General features: G+C 37.1%; 1 protein-coding gene across 6 annotated transcripts in view; it reads right to left on the minus strand.

Moving 5' to 3' along the window:
• KIF2A (kinesin heavy chain member 2A) overlaps positions 1-1,752 on the minus strand; it is a 34,647-nt gene extending 32,895 nt beyond the window's left edge. For 3 of the 6 annotated variants that reach the window (XM_006762428.2, XM_006762427.2, XM_015563075.1), the window contains exons 1-2: positions 1,635-1,752; positions 922-1,041 (exon numbers count right to left, since the gene is read on the minus strand). In XM_006762428.2, coding sequence (XP_006762491.1) covers positions 922-1,041; positions 1,635-1,712 — 198 coding nt within the window. In that variant the 5' untranslated portion in view covers positions 1,713-1,752. The remainder of the gene's footprint in view (positions 1-921; positions 1,042-1,634) is intronic. The other 3 variants (XM_015563074.1, XM_015563073.1, XM_006762426.2) reach the window with 1 other exon arrangement.
• Between the last annotated feature and the right edge of the window lie 13,004 nt (positions 1,753-14,756).

The following is a 14,756-nucleotide window of genomic DNA, read 5'->3' on the forward strand; positions in this document are numbered from 1 at the left end:
AATAGCAATGTAAAGGAATTATCTTTTAAAATAATAAAAATAACATGACTTTTTTTAAATAAAGATAAAACTGTTGGAGAGGATATAGCATATTTTAAAGTTATCTTCACTGATAAGATAAGTGGAGTAAGACTTTATTATGAATAAAAACAGTCCTTTCTTTATCAAAGTCATTTGTATTCATTCAACAAATACTGATAGGCAAATTGTTTTGACCTATAACTCCTGAGAAGCTCTAAGTCTTAGGAAAGACCCTAACCAGGCAAGGAGTTTATAGGATTAATTTTTAAAAATATTTTTTTAAAGCAGGAAGGAGAGAGAAAGAGCAGGAAGGAGAGAGAAAGATAGAAACATCAATGATGAGAGACAATCATGGATCAGCTGCCTCCGGCACACTCCACACGGGGATCAAGCCTGCAACCCAGACATGTGCACTGACTGTACTCGAACCGTGACCTTCTGGTTCAGGTTGAAGCTCAACCATTAAATCATGCCTGCTGGGCAAGGATTTTATTTTATGACTAGAGGCCCAATGCATGAAATTCGTGCAAGAGTAGGCCTTCTTTCCTGCAGCTGCTGGCACTGGCTTCCCTTGTAGTCCCGGCTTCCTCTGGAAGGTCTTCTGAAAGGATGTCCAGTCTAATTACACTTTTATTATTATAGATTGTTGTAATTGTGAATTAGACAACCTCAATCCTTGAAAATATGTGGTGTGTGTTTGTGTGTGTGTGTATATATATGTATACATATATACATATATATACATTTGAATGGCAGAAAGCATTGTTTTTTAAAAAAACAAACAAATACTTATAAAATACTCCCACAGCATGCCAATTTCAAACCAAACACACACACACACACACACGCACACACACACACACACACACACACACACCCCTCTGAATTTTTATCACTAACCTTTACAATTTTGTTTACTTTGGCTGAGGATGTGGGAGGTGGAGGTGTTTCTGGACTGGGTTCAATTTCTTCATCAGGTACAAGGTCAGGGTTAAGTGAAAAGATGCTCTCCAAGTCAATCTGTTTTAAAAACCACATGTATTTTGACAATAAAGCCCTTATTTTTCAAAGAAACTTACAGAGAAGTTAAATAATTTAGCCTAATGAATGGTACTACTTCGAAAGCTAGATTATCTAAAATTATAACACACATATATTTAAAGAATCTTTGTTTTTTTGTTAATCCTCACCTGAAGCTATTTTTTACCATTGATTTTTAGAGTGGAAGGGAGGGAGGAAGGGAGACAGAAACACTGATGTGAGAGAGAGAGACAAATTGATGAGACAGAAATATCAATGTGAGAGCAACATGTTGCCTCCCATGCGTACCCTAATGAGGGCCAGGGATCGAACCTGCAACCCAGGTACATGCCTTTGACCAGGAATCAAATCCGAAACCTTTTGGTGTACAGGCTGACCACTGAGGCACACCAGCTAGGGCAGATGTCTCTCTTAAGATTGAATTTTGTGGTCTTAATTATACGTCCAATTACATAAGATATACAAGCGAAATCTACCTTTCTCTAAAAACTATACGCTTTTCTGTTTTGCTTTATATTAAAAACTGTAATAATTGGACTAAAAATAAGATTTAATTTAGTGATTGATCTTACCTCTTTGCCTTTTGTATCTCCATTTTCTATCCACTCAACAGTCACACTTTCATTATCTTCATTTAAAGATGTTACCATTGCTTGATGTATTCGGCCTAAGAAGGATAAAATACAATTTTTTAAAATGTCATCAATTATAGAATGCCTAACACTGTCAAACACAATTTTATAATTTACAAACTAGTAAGTCTAACATATTGCTTTTCTTACAAGGCATTTCCCACACACTTTTGGGATTAGGGAATGAACATTGAGTGGCAAATCAATCTGCTACTTGTCAAAACCAGGAACTCAAGACATTGGATTACACTTATTTTGAGCATACATGACAAATGGTTACACCATGGCATAGGATACCTGAAATTTTATACTGTTAAATAGTTATTTTTAAAAAAATATATTTTATTGATTTTTTACAGAGAGGAAGGGAGAGGGATAGAGAGTTAGAAACATCGATGAGAGAGAAACATTGATCAGCTGCCTCCTGCCCACTCCCCACCGGGGATGTACCCGCAACCAAAGTACATGCGCTTGACCGGAATCGAACCTAGGACCCTTATGTCCGCAGGCCGATGCACTATCCACTGAGCCAAACCGGCCAGGGCTAAATAGTTATAATTATTAAAAAGTTTTCTTACTATGTAAGTCAGCAATGACTCTGTTGAACATAGAATAAAAATTCTTAAAGCAATTTTTAGTACTATACTAATGCAAAATACTTTTTACTTAAAATCATTATCATATTACACAAATTAATGATATTAATATAAATTATTGAGAAAAGAAATCAGAGTCCAAAAAGGTTGGGAAATACTAATCTAAAATGCTCTTTTTCTGCATGTGGCCTATCAAAATCAATTCTACTCCTTATTTTCTCTGCTAACTCTAGTATTTACCATGTGAAGAAAGAACATTATATTTTATGTATTAAACTGGTTTTCCCTCTCTTAATAGGTGTGGATCTTATCTGTTAATAACTATGCATCTAAGTAATTATTATTATTATTTTTAATCCTCACCTGAAAATACCCCTCCCGCCCCCTGCACTGCTTTCAAAGAAAAGGGAAGGGAGGGAGGCTGGGAGGAAAGGAGGGAGAGAGATAGAAACATAGATGTGAGAAAGAAACACTGATGTGAGAAAGGACACATCAATTAATTGCCTCCCGCACACTCCCGGACATGGCCAGGAGTGAACGCACAACCAGATACAACCCTACAGCTGGAACTAAACCTGTGAGCCTTTGATGCGTGGGCAGACACTCTAAACACTGAGCATAATGGCCAGGACCTTCGTAATTATTTTAAATTATTACATAATATTCCATTGTTTATCACAGCTTATTTAATACCTATTGATTGTCACTTTTAAACCTAGTTGTCCCTTGGTACCTGTAGAGTATTGGTTCCCAAACTTTGGATACCAAAATCTGTAACTTAGAAACAGTACAAGTATTTAATGGGGGAAAAAAAATCTCTGTATAAGTGAATCTGCGTAGTTCAAACCTATGTTGTTTAAGGGTCAACTGCATACACACATATACTAGTATATATACATATATACATATATACACATACAATTATACATTTTACTTATTTCATCTGCTTTCACTGTACACACTCATTTGATTATTAGTCAAGTATGGATAGGAACTATTACCCAGCTGCATCTTTAATATGCTATCTAATAAAGAGGGAATATGCTAATTTACCCTTACGCTGTTGCAAAGATGGCGATGCCACAGCCAATAAGGAGGGAATATGCTAATTGACTGCCCTGCCCTCAAAGATGGAGACCCCCACAGCTACAAGATGGCTGGCAGGGGAGGGCAGTTGGGGGCAACCGGGCCGCCTGGGGAGGGCAGTTGGGGGCGATTGGGCCAGCAGGGGAGCAGTTAGGCGTTGATCAATATGGCAGGGGAGTGGTTAGGGTGTGATTAGACTGGCAGGCAGAAGCAGTTAGGGGCAATCAGGCAGGCAGGCAGGTGAGCGGTTGGGAGCCAGCAGTTCTGGATTGTGAGAGGGATGTCTGACTGCCCGTTTAGGCCCGATCCATCCCTCGAGGAGTCCCAGATTGGAGAGTGCTGGGGTCCAACCCCACCTGAACGCTGCCTCGGTCATTCCTTCTTCGCCGACTCCATCCACACCTTTTGGGGACCCCTGGACCTGCTGGGGTTGGACCCCAGCATATGGCGCCCGAACAGGGACCCTTAGGTAAGCACCCCGTACTCGGGACAGATAGGACTCCACTGTAGGAAGAGGGTGGATAGTCTTCACTGACTCCGTCCACACTTTTGGGGACCCCTGGACCTGCTGGGGTTGGACCCCAGCAGGAGAGTGTGCAGGCTGGGCTGAAGGACACCCCTCCCCCCTCCCCTCCAGTGCACAAATTTCATGCACCAGGCCTCTAGTTATCTAATAAAATGCTGAAAATATTACAGAATACATATCAAGTTTTCATATGTATTCCCTAAATAAAGTCCTTGGAACATCTATATTTTACCTTAGGATAATTCGTATTTCTTTAAATAGCTGAAAAATACCCCTGGTATACAATACATAATATCATTGGAAAAAACAAAGCATAAAGAAACATGAACACTAATAATTTTATAAGTATTGTTAAATATGAAATTACTTACAATCAATATATTTCCTATATGGTTTCACATAAAAATCTGAAGAGTAAATATAATCTTGTTTCAAAAATTCAAGTATTGAAGATATAAATTGGTGATTTATATCTTCATATATTGGTGATTCTTTTTCAAAAACTAAATATATACTGGCAATATTTCAATGACAGACCAACATAATAATTTAAATAATTGTATAGCATTCCATAAAATAAATTTATTACAATTTAATTATTTCTTTACTAAGCGAAATTAAAATTTTTTTCAAATGTTTGCCATTAAAATATATTACATTGAGTATCTGTACACAGGTGTGGAATGTTTCCATAAATAAAATTTCTACAAGCAGAATTAATGTGTCAAATAAATTGATATTCTAAAACTGCCCTTCATTTACCTTTCCACCAACAATGGGACCTATTCCTCCATATCCTCATGGAAACTGAACATTAGCTTAAAAATTTTTTTACCAATTTTATAGGCCAGATCTTTCTTTAAACTACTTTCTAATAAGCATGTATGACACGGAAGAGCTCATTTAATCTATAATGGTACATTAAATGTAATAAACATACCTATGAAGTGTATATCTCCATTTTTAAAAAATATATTTTATTTTTATTTTTTACAGAGAAGGGAGAGGGATAGAGAGTTAGAAACATCCATGAGAGAGAAACATCAGTCAGCTGCCTCCTGCACACCCTCCACCAGAGATGTGCCCACAACCAAAGTACATGCACCTTGACCAGAATTGAACCCGGGACCCTTTAGTCCACAGGCTGACACTCTATCCACTGAGCCAAACTGGCTAGGTCTATATCTCCATTTTTAAAATGAGAAAACTGAACCTCATAAGTAGCTGATCAGCATAGATTTGAACCCTGTTCAGATGCAAAAGCTGCTATTATCACTATGCTTCTCTACTTCCCTATATTAAGCTGATGAAGAAGCCTATGTGAAACACCCCTGAAAACATTTATAAACTGTAGCATCGATTCTCAAACCTCATTGTACATCAGAAACTCCTAGGGAGCTTTTGCAAAATAAAATGATGATGCCCAAGTCTTAGCTCCAGACAATCAATTCTTGCTGATTCCTTTGCAAGCAATTTGGTGCAAGCCACCCATGCCTCAAGCCTAGATTCTCTCCCAACTTGTCAGTTTCCTTGCTTCTACCCTATGTGCCCTTATGTCTATTCTCCATAGAAAGCCTATACATTTCTAGTAAAAACTAAGTCAGAGTATATTATACCCCTTTGCTCAAAACTTTCTAGTGGCTCCCCATCTCACACAAGAGTAAAAAAACCGAAGTTCTTCCAATGATCTTTTTGTGACCTATAACAAACCCCCACATAATCTGACCACTCATTTCTTCTGTGATCTCATTCATCCTTGATTGGTAATTCTCCATTTTGCTGCCTGATCCCTATCTCAAACAATACTCTCCCACTCTGTCACCCCCTCAAAAGTTCTAGATAGATCAAGGACTTAAATGTGAAAGGCAAAATGTAAATGCAAAAGAGTAGAGAGTGGTGCCATTTACTGAGGTAAGCAGACTTTAGAGGAAAGGCAGATGTTTGGAGGGAGGAAAATGATGAGTTGGAAGGTACTGGATTGACACAAAAGGGGGCTTTAAAAATTAAATAAATACTGCAATTTGATTTGGACAGAAATTAAGTAAATACCCAGTAGAAGTGCTATGTATTACGGATCAGTTGGGTCCTCTGGGAAGCAGATGTTGAGACAGGATAAGAGGTTTATTGTGAAAGTTAAAAGAAGGAAGAAATAGGACTGGGCATGGATGACTTTCAGATCATGATAGAGATCTGAAACCTGTGGAGGTTGTTGAAGAAAGGAGTACAGATGGTGTTTCCATGCAACTACAAACAGATATAAATGCAGGTTTGCGCAGAGAGAGCCTCAGACCTAGATACAGATGTGACAAAGTCTTGGCCAATCCAGCAAGGAGCTCCAGAGCAAAGACTGCTGATTGGAGGAGTCCCACACTGAGCCAAAAGAGAAATATCCTAGTACCCACAGGGTGCTCAGTCACTGGCTAAGGACTCCCAGGAAAAGCAAGACCTCAACTCAAAAGCTAAGTAGTATGTAGTAAAGACCTGGGAGAGTCAGGAGGGAAGACATCAATGGGGGGAAATGGGACATCTGTAATACTTTTAATAATAAATTATTTTTAAAAAAGCTAAGGAGCCTAAAGGCATTAACAGCTGAAGTCTGTCAGCTAAATGCACTTCCTGGAGCTAAAGAAGTTCTCCCCTCTCCCTCCCTTCCTCCCTCCCTTCCTTAACATTGTTTATTGATTTCAGAGAAGAAGGGAGAGGGAGAGACAGAAACATCAATGATGAGAGAGAATCATTGGTCAGCTGCCTCCTGCACATCCCCTACTGGGAATCGAGGCCGCAACCCTGGCATGTGCCCTTGACTGGAATTGAACCTGGGACCCTTCAGTCTGCAGGTCAACACTCTATCCACTAAGCCAAACTGGCTAGGGCTAAAGAAGTTCTTTCTTAAAGGGAGATCCAAGCAGTGCATCTACAGTGTGGTCATTGGATATGAAAAAGAGAAAGACTGAGTTTAATTGGTAAAGTAGAGAATGGACAGCAGACATGAGCTGCCCTGCTGGCCATCATCACTATATAAGAGGAGCTACCACTGCTTGCATCAAGACCCACCTTTACCACCACCTCACAGCATGAGTAGTGAGGCTGAGACCCAGCAGCCACTCTTCCCCCACACCCGCACCCCCACCCCCACCCCTGGCAACCTCACAACAGTAATACCCACTAGTGGGGACAAGATTACAACAAAGGTTTGGGGAAAGGTGAAAGGTTTAATATGACATTGATATAATTCCATCATTAAGAATGACCCCAAAGAAGACTACACCAGACTACCAAAGAGATTAACTTCCAGGAGGACATAAAGAGACTGTGGTTGAGGTTGTTGAAGAAAGTAATACAGGTAGGGGTTGTTTTCATGCAATTACCAATAGAATTACCAAAATAACAAAAATGGGGGAGTGTATGCATATACCAAAAGGTAAGATCAACACCACCATTCCTACAGTTAAGCATCTACCACAATATCTCAATTACTTAAGGAGGGAGGGGTGACATAGTGTACTGATAACTAGGTGTGTGAGAAAAGGCAAACCAGAGGGACAAAATCTGTATTAGGACTATAGGTCACAATTTCACAGGGACCTTAAACTCCAAAAACAGCCTAGAGAAATTAGCAACGAAGAGGATAAAGAAAATCAAAGAGAGAACACATAGTATCAGCAATATTCTCAACACTGGTACCTCCTCAACTTCAATTACCAATGAAGACACTCAGAAAACCTTAAGCTACAAGCAGCAGAGTTAAAAGCAGCTGGTCCACCAGTTAAGACTAAACTCTAGAAGTTTAGCAAGGCAGGACAGAGAAACTGTTGACTTATCGCCATCATGGTCCAGTTTATTCATTCAAGAAGAAATAAATATAAAATTCTGTCAATAAGAAATGAATAAAAGGTCTGGAGCTGAATGAAATCTTAGGTGACTGATTGCTTTTTGCCACTGGATCAGATTAGCAGAAATATCTGCAGTACTATGCAGCATGAAATTTTTATTATTTTTACCAAAAGATGTCTCTAAAAATATTTTTCAAGCCTGACTTTCCCCAATATGCCTTTAAAGTTTTTAAAATCAACTGTTATATATATGGTTCAATTAAGGTATACTCAAATACCTCATTTTTAATTGTAATAAAAATTTACAATTTGATTTTTTTCAAAAGTCAAAGAGTAAGCACCCATTAACAAAGGTGTTGAATAATAAAATAAAGAGGAACAGATCTACACGAGATTTTTCAAAGGAAAAGATTAATGTTAACACAGATATATTAGAAAAGGTTTGAGCTTGGACAACTGGGAAAATGATACTAATAGGAGAACATTAAGATACTTTATCCTAAGTCTCAGTTGTTAGTAGGAATCATGCACAGGTGTTAGTAAGACAACTACAGATATAGAACTACATCTCAGAGACAAATCAGGATTGGACATATCTTTCCGTAGAATCTGAGGCTATCTTCCCATATGGCCCTCCAAATACCACCCCATTTTTCTGGCTTGAGAAAATTCCTGTACTTCATCCTCACTAATGATGTCCTTTGACTCTGATTCCCTACATACTTTATTGTGAATTATATCATAAATACTTCTACAGTAAAAAAAAAAAAAAAAGAACACCTGTGTATCCACTACCACCAGGTTAAAAAAACAATGCCTCTGCACCCATTATGTCCCCTCCTTAAATGAATCTCCTTCCCCCTCCACCAGAAGGGTGACTACCTGTTGAGATTAGTGGCCCTAACCACTCTGTCTGCAGCCTGATCACCCCTAAGCCGCCCTCCCCTGCCTGCTTGATCACCCTTAACCCCTCTCCCTGCTGGCCTGATTGCCCCTAACCGCCTCTGCCTCAGCCCCCACCACCATGGCTTTGTCAGGAAGGAGGACCGGACAACCGGAAAATGTCCAGTCAACCTGGTCTAATTAGCATATTACCCTTTTATTAGTATAATTATTCAGTTGCTTTTCTTTGCAGTTTTACCACTTATAAACGTAACACACAAAAATGTAAAGAGTTTGCCTACTTTTAGCTGACAGTACTTTAAGACTTGCACAACACTATTTTTCTTTTTTTTATTGTTTAAAGTATTACATATGTCTTTTCCCCCGATTGACCCCCCCTTCCACTTCCTCCCTATCCCCCCCAGGACAAGCCCTTACCGCCCCAGTGTCTGTGTCCATTGGTTTTGCTAATATGCAGCCATACAAGTCGTTTGGTTGATCTCTAACTGCCCCCCCGCCCCCCTGCCTTCTCTCTGAGGTTGGTCTGTTCAGTGTTACCTTGTCTCTGGATTTATTTTTGTTCATCAGTTTATGTTGTTCATTATATCCCACTATGAGTGAGATCATGTGATATTTATCTTTCTCCAACTGGCTTATTTTGCTTAGCTTAATACTCTCCAGTTCCATCCATGCTGTTGCAAATGGTAAAAGTTCCTTCTTTTTTACCACAGCATAGTGTTCCATTGTGTAGATGTACCACAGTTTTCTAATCCACTCATCTGCTGATGGGCACTTAAGCTGTTTCCAAGTCTTAGCTATTGTAAACTGCGCTGCTATGCACATAGGGGTGCATATATCCTTTCTGATTGGTGTTTCTGCTTTCTTGGGATATAGTCCTAGAAATGGGATCACTGGGTCAAATGGGAGTTCCAATTTTAACTTTTTGAGGACACTCCATACTGTTTTCCACAGTGGTTGCACCAGTCTGCATTCCCATCAGCAGTGCATGAGGGTTACTTTTTTTCCACATCCTCACCAGTACTTGTTGTTTGTTGATGAAAGCCATTCTGATAGGTGTGACATGGCACCTCATTGTCGTTTTGATTTGCATCTCTTGGATGATTAGTGACTTTGAGCATGTTTTCATATGTCTCTCAGCCTTCTGTATGTCCTCTTTCAAAAACTGTCTATTTAGGTCCTTCGCCCATTTTTTGATTGGACTGTTTATCTTCCTTTTGTTAAGTTGTATGAGTTCCCTGTAAATTTTGGAGATTAAACCCTTATCTGAGATAGCATTGGCAAATATGTTTTCCCATGCAGTGGGCTTTCTTGTTGTTTTAATGATGCTTTCTTTTGCTAGGCAGAAGCTTTTTATTTTGATGTAGGTCCATTTGTTTATTGTCTTAGTTTCCATTGCCCTAAGACAGTGGTCGGCAAACTGCGGCGCGCGAGCCACATGTGGCTCTTTGCCCCCTTGAGTGTGGCTCTTCCACAAAATACTGACTTCTGCCATGGGAGACGAAGTTTCAATCGCACTGTACGTGCGCGCCTGCACGTGGTATTTTGTGGAAGAGCCACACTCAAGGGGCCAAAGAACCGCATGTGGCTCACAAGCTGCAGTTTGCCGACCACAGCTACGAGCTATATCAGTAAAGATACTGCCATGATATATGTCTGATATTTTGCTGCCTATGGAGTCTTCTAAGATTTTTATGGTTTCCCATCTTACATTTAAGTCCTTTAACCATTTTGAGTTTATTTTTGTGTATGGTGTAAGTTGACAACACTACTTTTCAAAGATGCACTTATGTTGTATATAACCATAATTCACTCATTTTCAATACATATGAATATGCCAAAATTTATTCTTCTGCTGATGGACATTTGTCGTGTTTCTGCTATTTTGGAACAAAGGTGCTGTAGGTATTTTTATACATGTGAACTGATACAAATATGCAAAATTTCTCTGGAATATATGAGAGAAGAAATGTAGAGTACAAACATTTAACTTCTAATTAGTGCCACAATGTTTCCTATACTAGCTGTGCCTATAATGATTTATAGTTCCACTAGCAATTACTTTGCATCCACAATATTAATATTTGTCAGTTAATAACTCATATTGTGGTTCTAATCTCTCTAACTTAATGAGGTTTTGCCTATTTTCTTTTTGTTGGTCATTCAAGCCTTTTGTGTGTTTTTGTCTTTTCTACATAACTTCTCTATGTAGTCTTGGTATTAACTTAATACCTAATTAGAAATGCAAATATTTTCTCCAAAGTTGTGGCTTATCTTTTCACTTCCTTTATGTCATCTTTTGATGACCTGAAGTTCTTAATTTTACTGAAGTCAAATATGTATTTCTCAATTCTTTTTATGTCACAAAATTCTTCCAAGACTCAGGTCATTAAGCTAGTTTCTTCTAAAGTTTTACAAAACTTTTTATATTCAAGACTGTAATCCACTGTCATTTTTATCTTTGAGAATGGTAACACAATTTCCATTTCCCCCCTCCATGGAAAACAAGTTGTTCCAGAGCCACATCCTGAAAAGCCCTTCCTTCATCTATCTGCAACACTACCTGTCAAATTTCAAACATGCAAGCATAAGTCTTCTTCTCTATTCCTGAACCAGTATTATATTGCCTTAATTATTATGGCTTTGTAATAAGTCTTGCTATCTGGTAAAATAAGCCTTACTGCCAATTTATTCATTGAAAGTTTGATATTCTTAATTTTTTGCATGTCTATATAAATTTTATAACCATCTTGTCTAGTTCCAAAAATCAAATAACCTAAAACACACACACACACACACACTCACACACACACACACACACTCACACTCACACACACACACACACACACTCACACTCAGGATATTTATTGGAATTGCATTGACTTATTTTGTTTTGGATTTTTACATCATTAATCAAGAGTAATCTTGGCAAGCAGTTTTCCTTTCTCATACCAATCTTATTCTGGAATCGCTAGTGCAAAATTGGAACTAATTGAACCTTGGTTTGGTAGGAATTGGTTAAAACCATCTTGGCTTTGGGTTTTATTTGTGAAAAGATTTAATTTCCCTAATAACTATGAGATTATTGTAGTTTTCTATTCTTAACTGTTTTAATAATTTCATTTTGTTTTTTTTTAAGATTTACATTTGGGCCATAAAGTTCTCCATAATTATGCTGAATGCCTGGGGCATCTGTAATGACAATCACTTTTTCATTCCTAATTTTTCAACTTTTTTTTCTTGATAAATCTCACTTAAGATCTGTCAATTTTATCCTTTCCAAGATAAACACTTGGTTTCATTGAGACCTTTTATTGTGTTAGTAAGTACTGAATTACTGCTCTTACTAGTATTTCTTTCAACTTAGAGATTTTGATACATTTTTAAATTCTTAAGATGGATCCCTCATCTTTATCTTTCTTTCTTCATAAGCATTTAAACTACTAATTTCTCTCCAAGAACTGCTTTAGCAGCATCTTACACATTGTGTATGTAGTATTGTTATTATTCAATTCAAACTATTTTCTAATTTCTTTTATCTCTAGGTATCCTGTTAATGATTTCTAAAATTGAGAAGCCATTTCAGGTTAAATAAAGCCACAAATAATTGTTATGACTTCTCCAGTACTCAGTGATTGTCACCCCTGTATTTCTACCTTTAATTGCACTGGACTGCCTCCCTTGGAGGAAAATTTGTATAAATTTAGCTCCAGGGAGCAAAGTAGCAGCAATTTTTTTATTGGCATCTTTGTCTTCAATGAACCTGATTTTCTGATTCTTTTTTATTTTTTCTGGTACCCCTATCATCCTACAGAGTCAAACTTTTGCAGTCATTGCCTGCTCAGCTCTACCCAGCCCTTAGTATTTCCAATTGATTTCTGTTCCCTGGTGATATTTTGTTCTTGAGCTCAGCTATGCCTTTTTGCTTTCTTTTATGTATCTGAGGCAGAAAGTGCCAATATATAAACTTCACTGTACTATTTTAGCCAGAAGTCCAATGCATCTTTAAATCCTATGTCATCTATCTATAAAAAAGCTAGATGATATGTAAAGTCCTTAGGAGGTTGACCAACTGGGAGTTTGTTCGATCAGTAGCTATGAAACGTGCTGACCACCAGCGGGTGGCGCAGAACTAAGGGAGGCCCCAGCTGGCAGCCGCTAGGGACTCTACCCGTGCACGAACTTTGTGCACTGGGCCTGTAGTATTAATAGAAAATGAGAGTCAGATTTGCAAACTATAAATTCACACTATTAAATAAAATCAACACTATTGTCCAGCTGGTGTGGCTTAGTGGGTGAGCGTTGACCTGTGAACTAGGAGGTCATAATTCGATTCCTGGTCAGGGCACATGGTGGGCTTGATCCCCAGTAGGGGTGTGCAGGAGGAAGCCAATCAATGATTCTCATCATTTATGTTTCTATCTCTCTTCCTCCTCTCCTTTCCTCTCTGAAACCAATACAATATATTTAAAAAACACATTTAAAAATAAAAATAGGATAATCATAGGTTTCTGCTATTGAAAACAGACTTTTAAATATAATCAAACAATATGAGAACCATAGTAATTCTAAGAAAAGATTGACCATTTTAACCTAAAAATGGCAATTTCATTCGGTTCAAGTAAGAGAAATGTAAATTTCACCCGAAATTTAGATGTCAAGATAACTTAAATGTGATTTCAAGCCACCTCTGCCAGTGACCTCAAATAACAAATATATGAATTCTTTATTTATGGACTTTCTAACCTTTAAAATTAAAATGGTTACTTAAGATTGCTATTGGTGCTATTTAACTTGCCATAAAATCTCATATATTTACTGAGCTGTCAAAAACAAGTTTTACATGCTGACAATTGTCTTTTGGTCTTTGAAAACAGGATCCTATTATATGTTTCCTAGTTCACAGCTGAATTCACAGCAGCTGTGAGGCTAAGAAATGCCAGCAACAAATTAGGCTGGCATAAACCTTGTCTAGCATATAAAGTATAACTTGGTTGCAAATGCAGAAGAGCCAAAATAAAACAGCCATGAACACTAATAACATAACATTTTGAGTATTAAAATGCTAACAAATATATATATATATTTTATTAAAAGGATACAGTGGTAGAATATCAGGAAAAATATGAAAAAGCAACAATCAATTATTTTCAGACCCTAAAAAAGGTTGCTGCTGTTTTTTACATACCTAGAATTACAAACTCCATGTTTTTTTCTATTTCTAATTACCATATAGTTGAAATATAGACGAGCATACATGGGTCAGGTCTTCCCTTAAAGAAAAAATTTCCAGTTCTTCTTGAGGTATTTTAAATTTTCTTTTGAAACTTCTAAAATAGTTAACACCTTAATAAAATTTTCAAAACCAAATCATGTATGAATAAAACAACTATAACAATTAGTAAAAACAGAACTTGAATTATAAGATTGCTTATAATGGTGATTTCCAAACTCCTTAAGATTGATAAAATCTATTTTTGTTTAAAGTTTAATAAATTTTAAAAGATGACAAAAATTAATCCTTTATAAATGTTATTATCTAAATATCTATTTAAAATTTGTAAGTCACTGAAGCAACGAGTAAGTCACTGATCATTGATGTGTATATAGCCATGTAATGAAAACTAATACAAAAATCCAGTTTCTATGCTAACAAATTAAAATATATCATTCTCAAATATATCTAAAAGCTCTAGTCACCTCAATTTTCAATCAGAATATTGTTGCATAATTTGAATGCTCTTTTTTATTGACTTTTTAAAAAAATAGTACTAAAATCTAGTTTTCTCCTTTTATGCCTTCACAAGCAAGGATTAAGGAAAAGAAACATCAATATCTATTCTCATCAGAAGACTAAAGATATAAATATTTCTCTGAATTATAAACTAACATTCAGAACAAATGCTTGGCAGAATAATGTTTATTTCCAGAGGGTGAGTAAAATATATATGCTATTCCAAGTAGCTGGCAAACAAATATCTAAAAGAAGCACTTTCTTCCAAGTAAGTTCCTCCGAGAAGGGAATTTTGATAAATTATTTTTTTATTTTAATTTCTTTCAATTACAGTTGACATTCAATATTACATTAGTTGCAGGTGTACAGCATAGTGGTTAGACATTT

The sequence above is a fragment of the Myotis davidii genome, unplaced genomic scaffold (genome assembly GCF_000327345.1).
Source record: "Myotis davidii unplaced genomic scaffold, ASM32734v1 scaffold135, whole genome shotgun sequence".
NCBI classification, from domain to species: Eukaryota; Metazoa; Chordata; class Mammalia; order Chiroptera; family Vespertilionidae; genus Myotis; species Myotis davidii.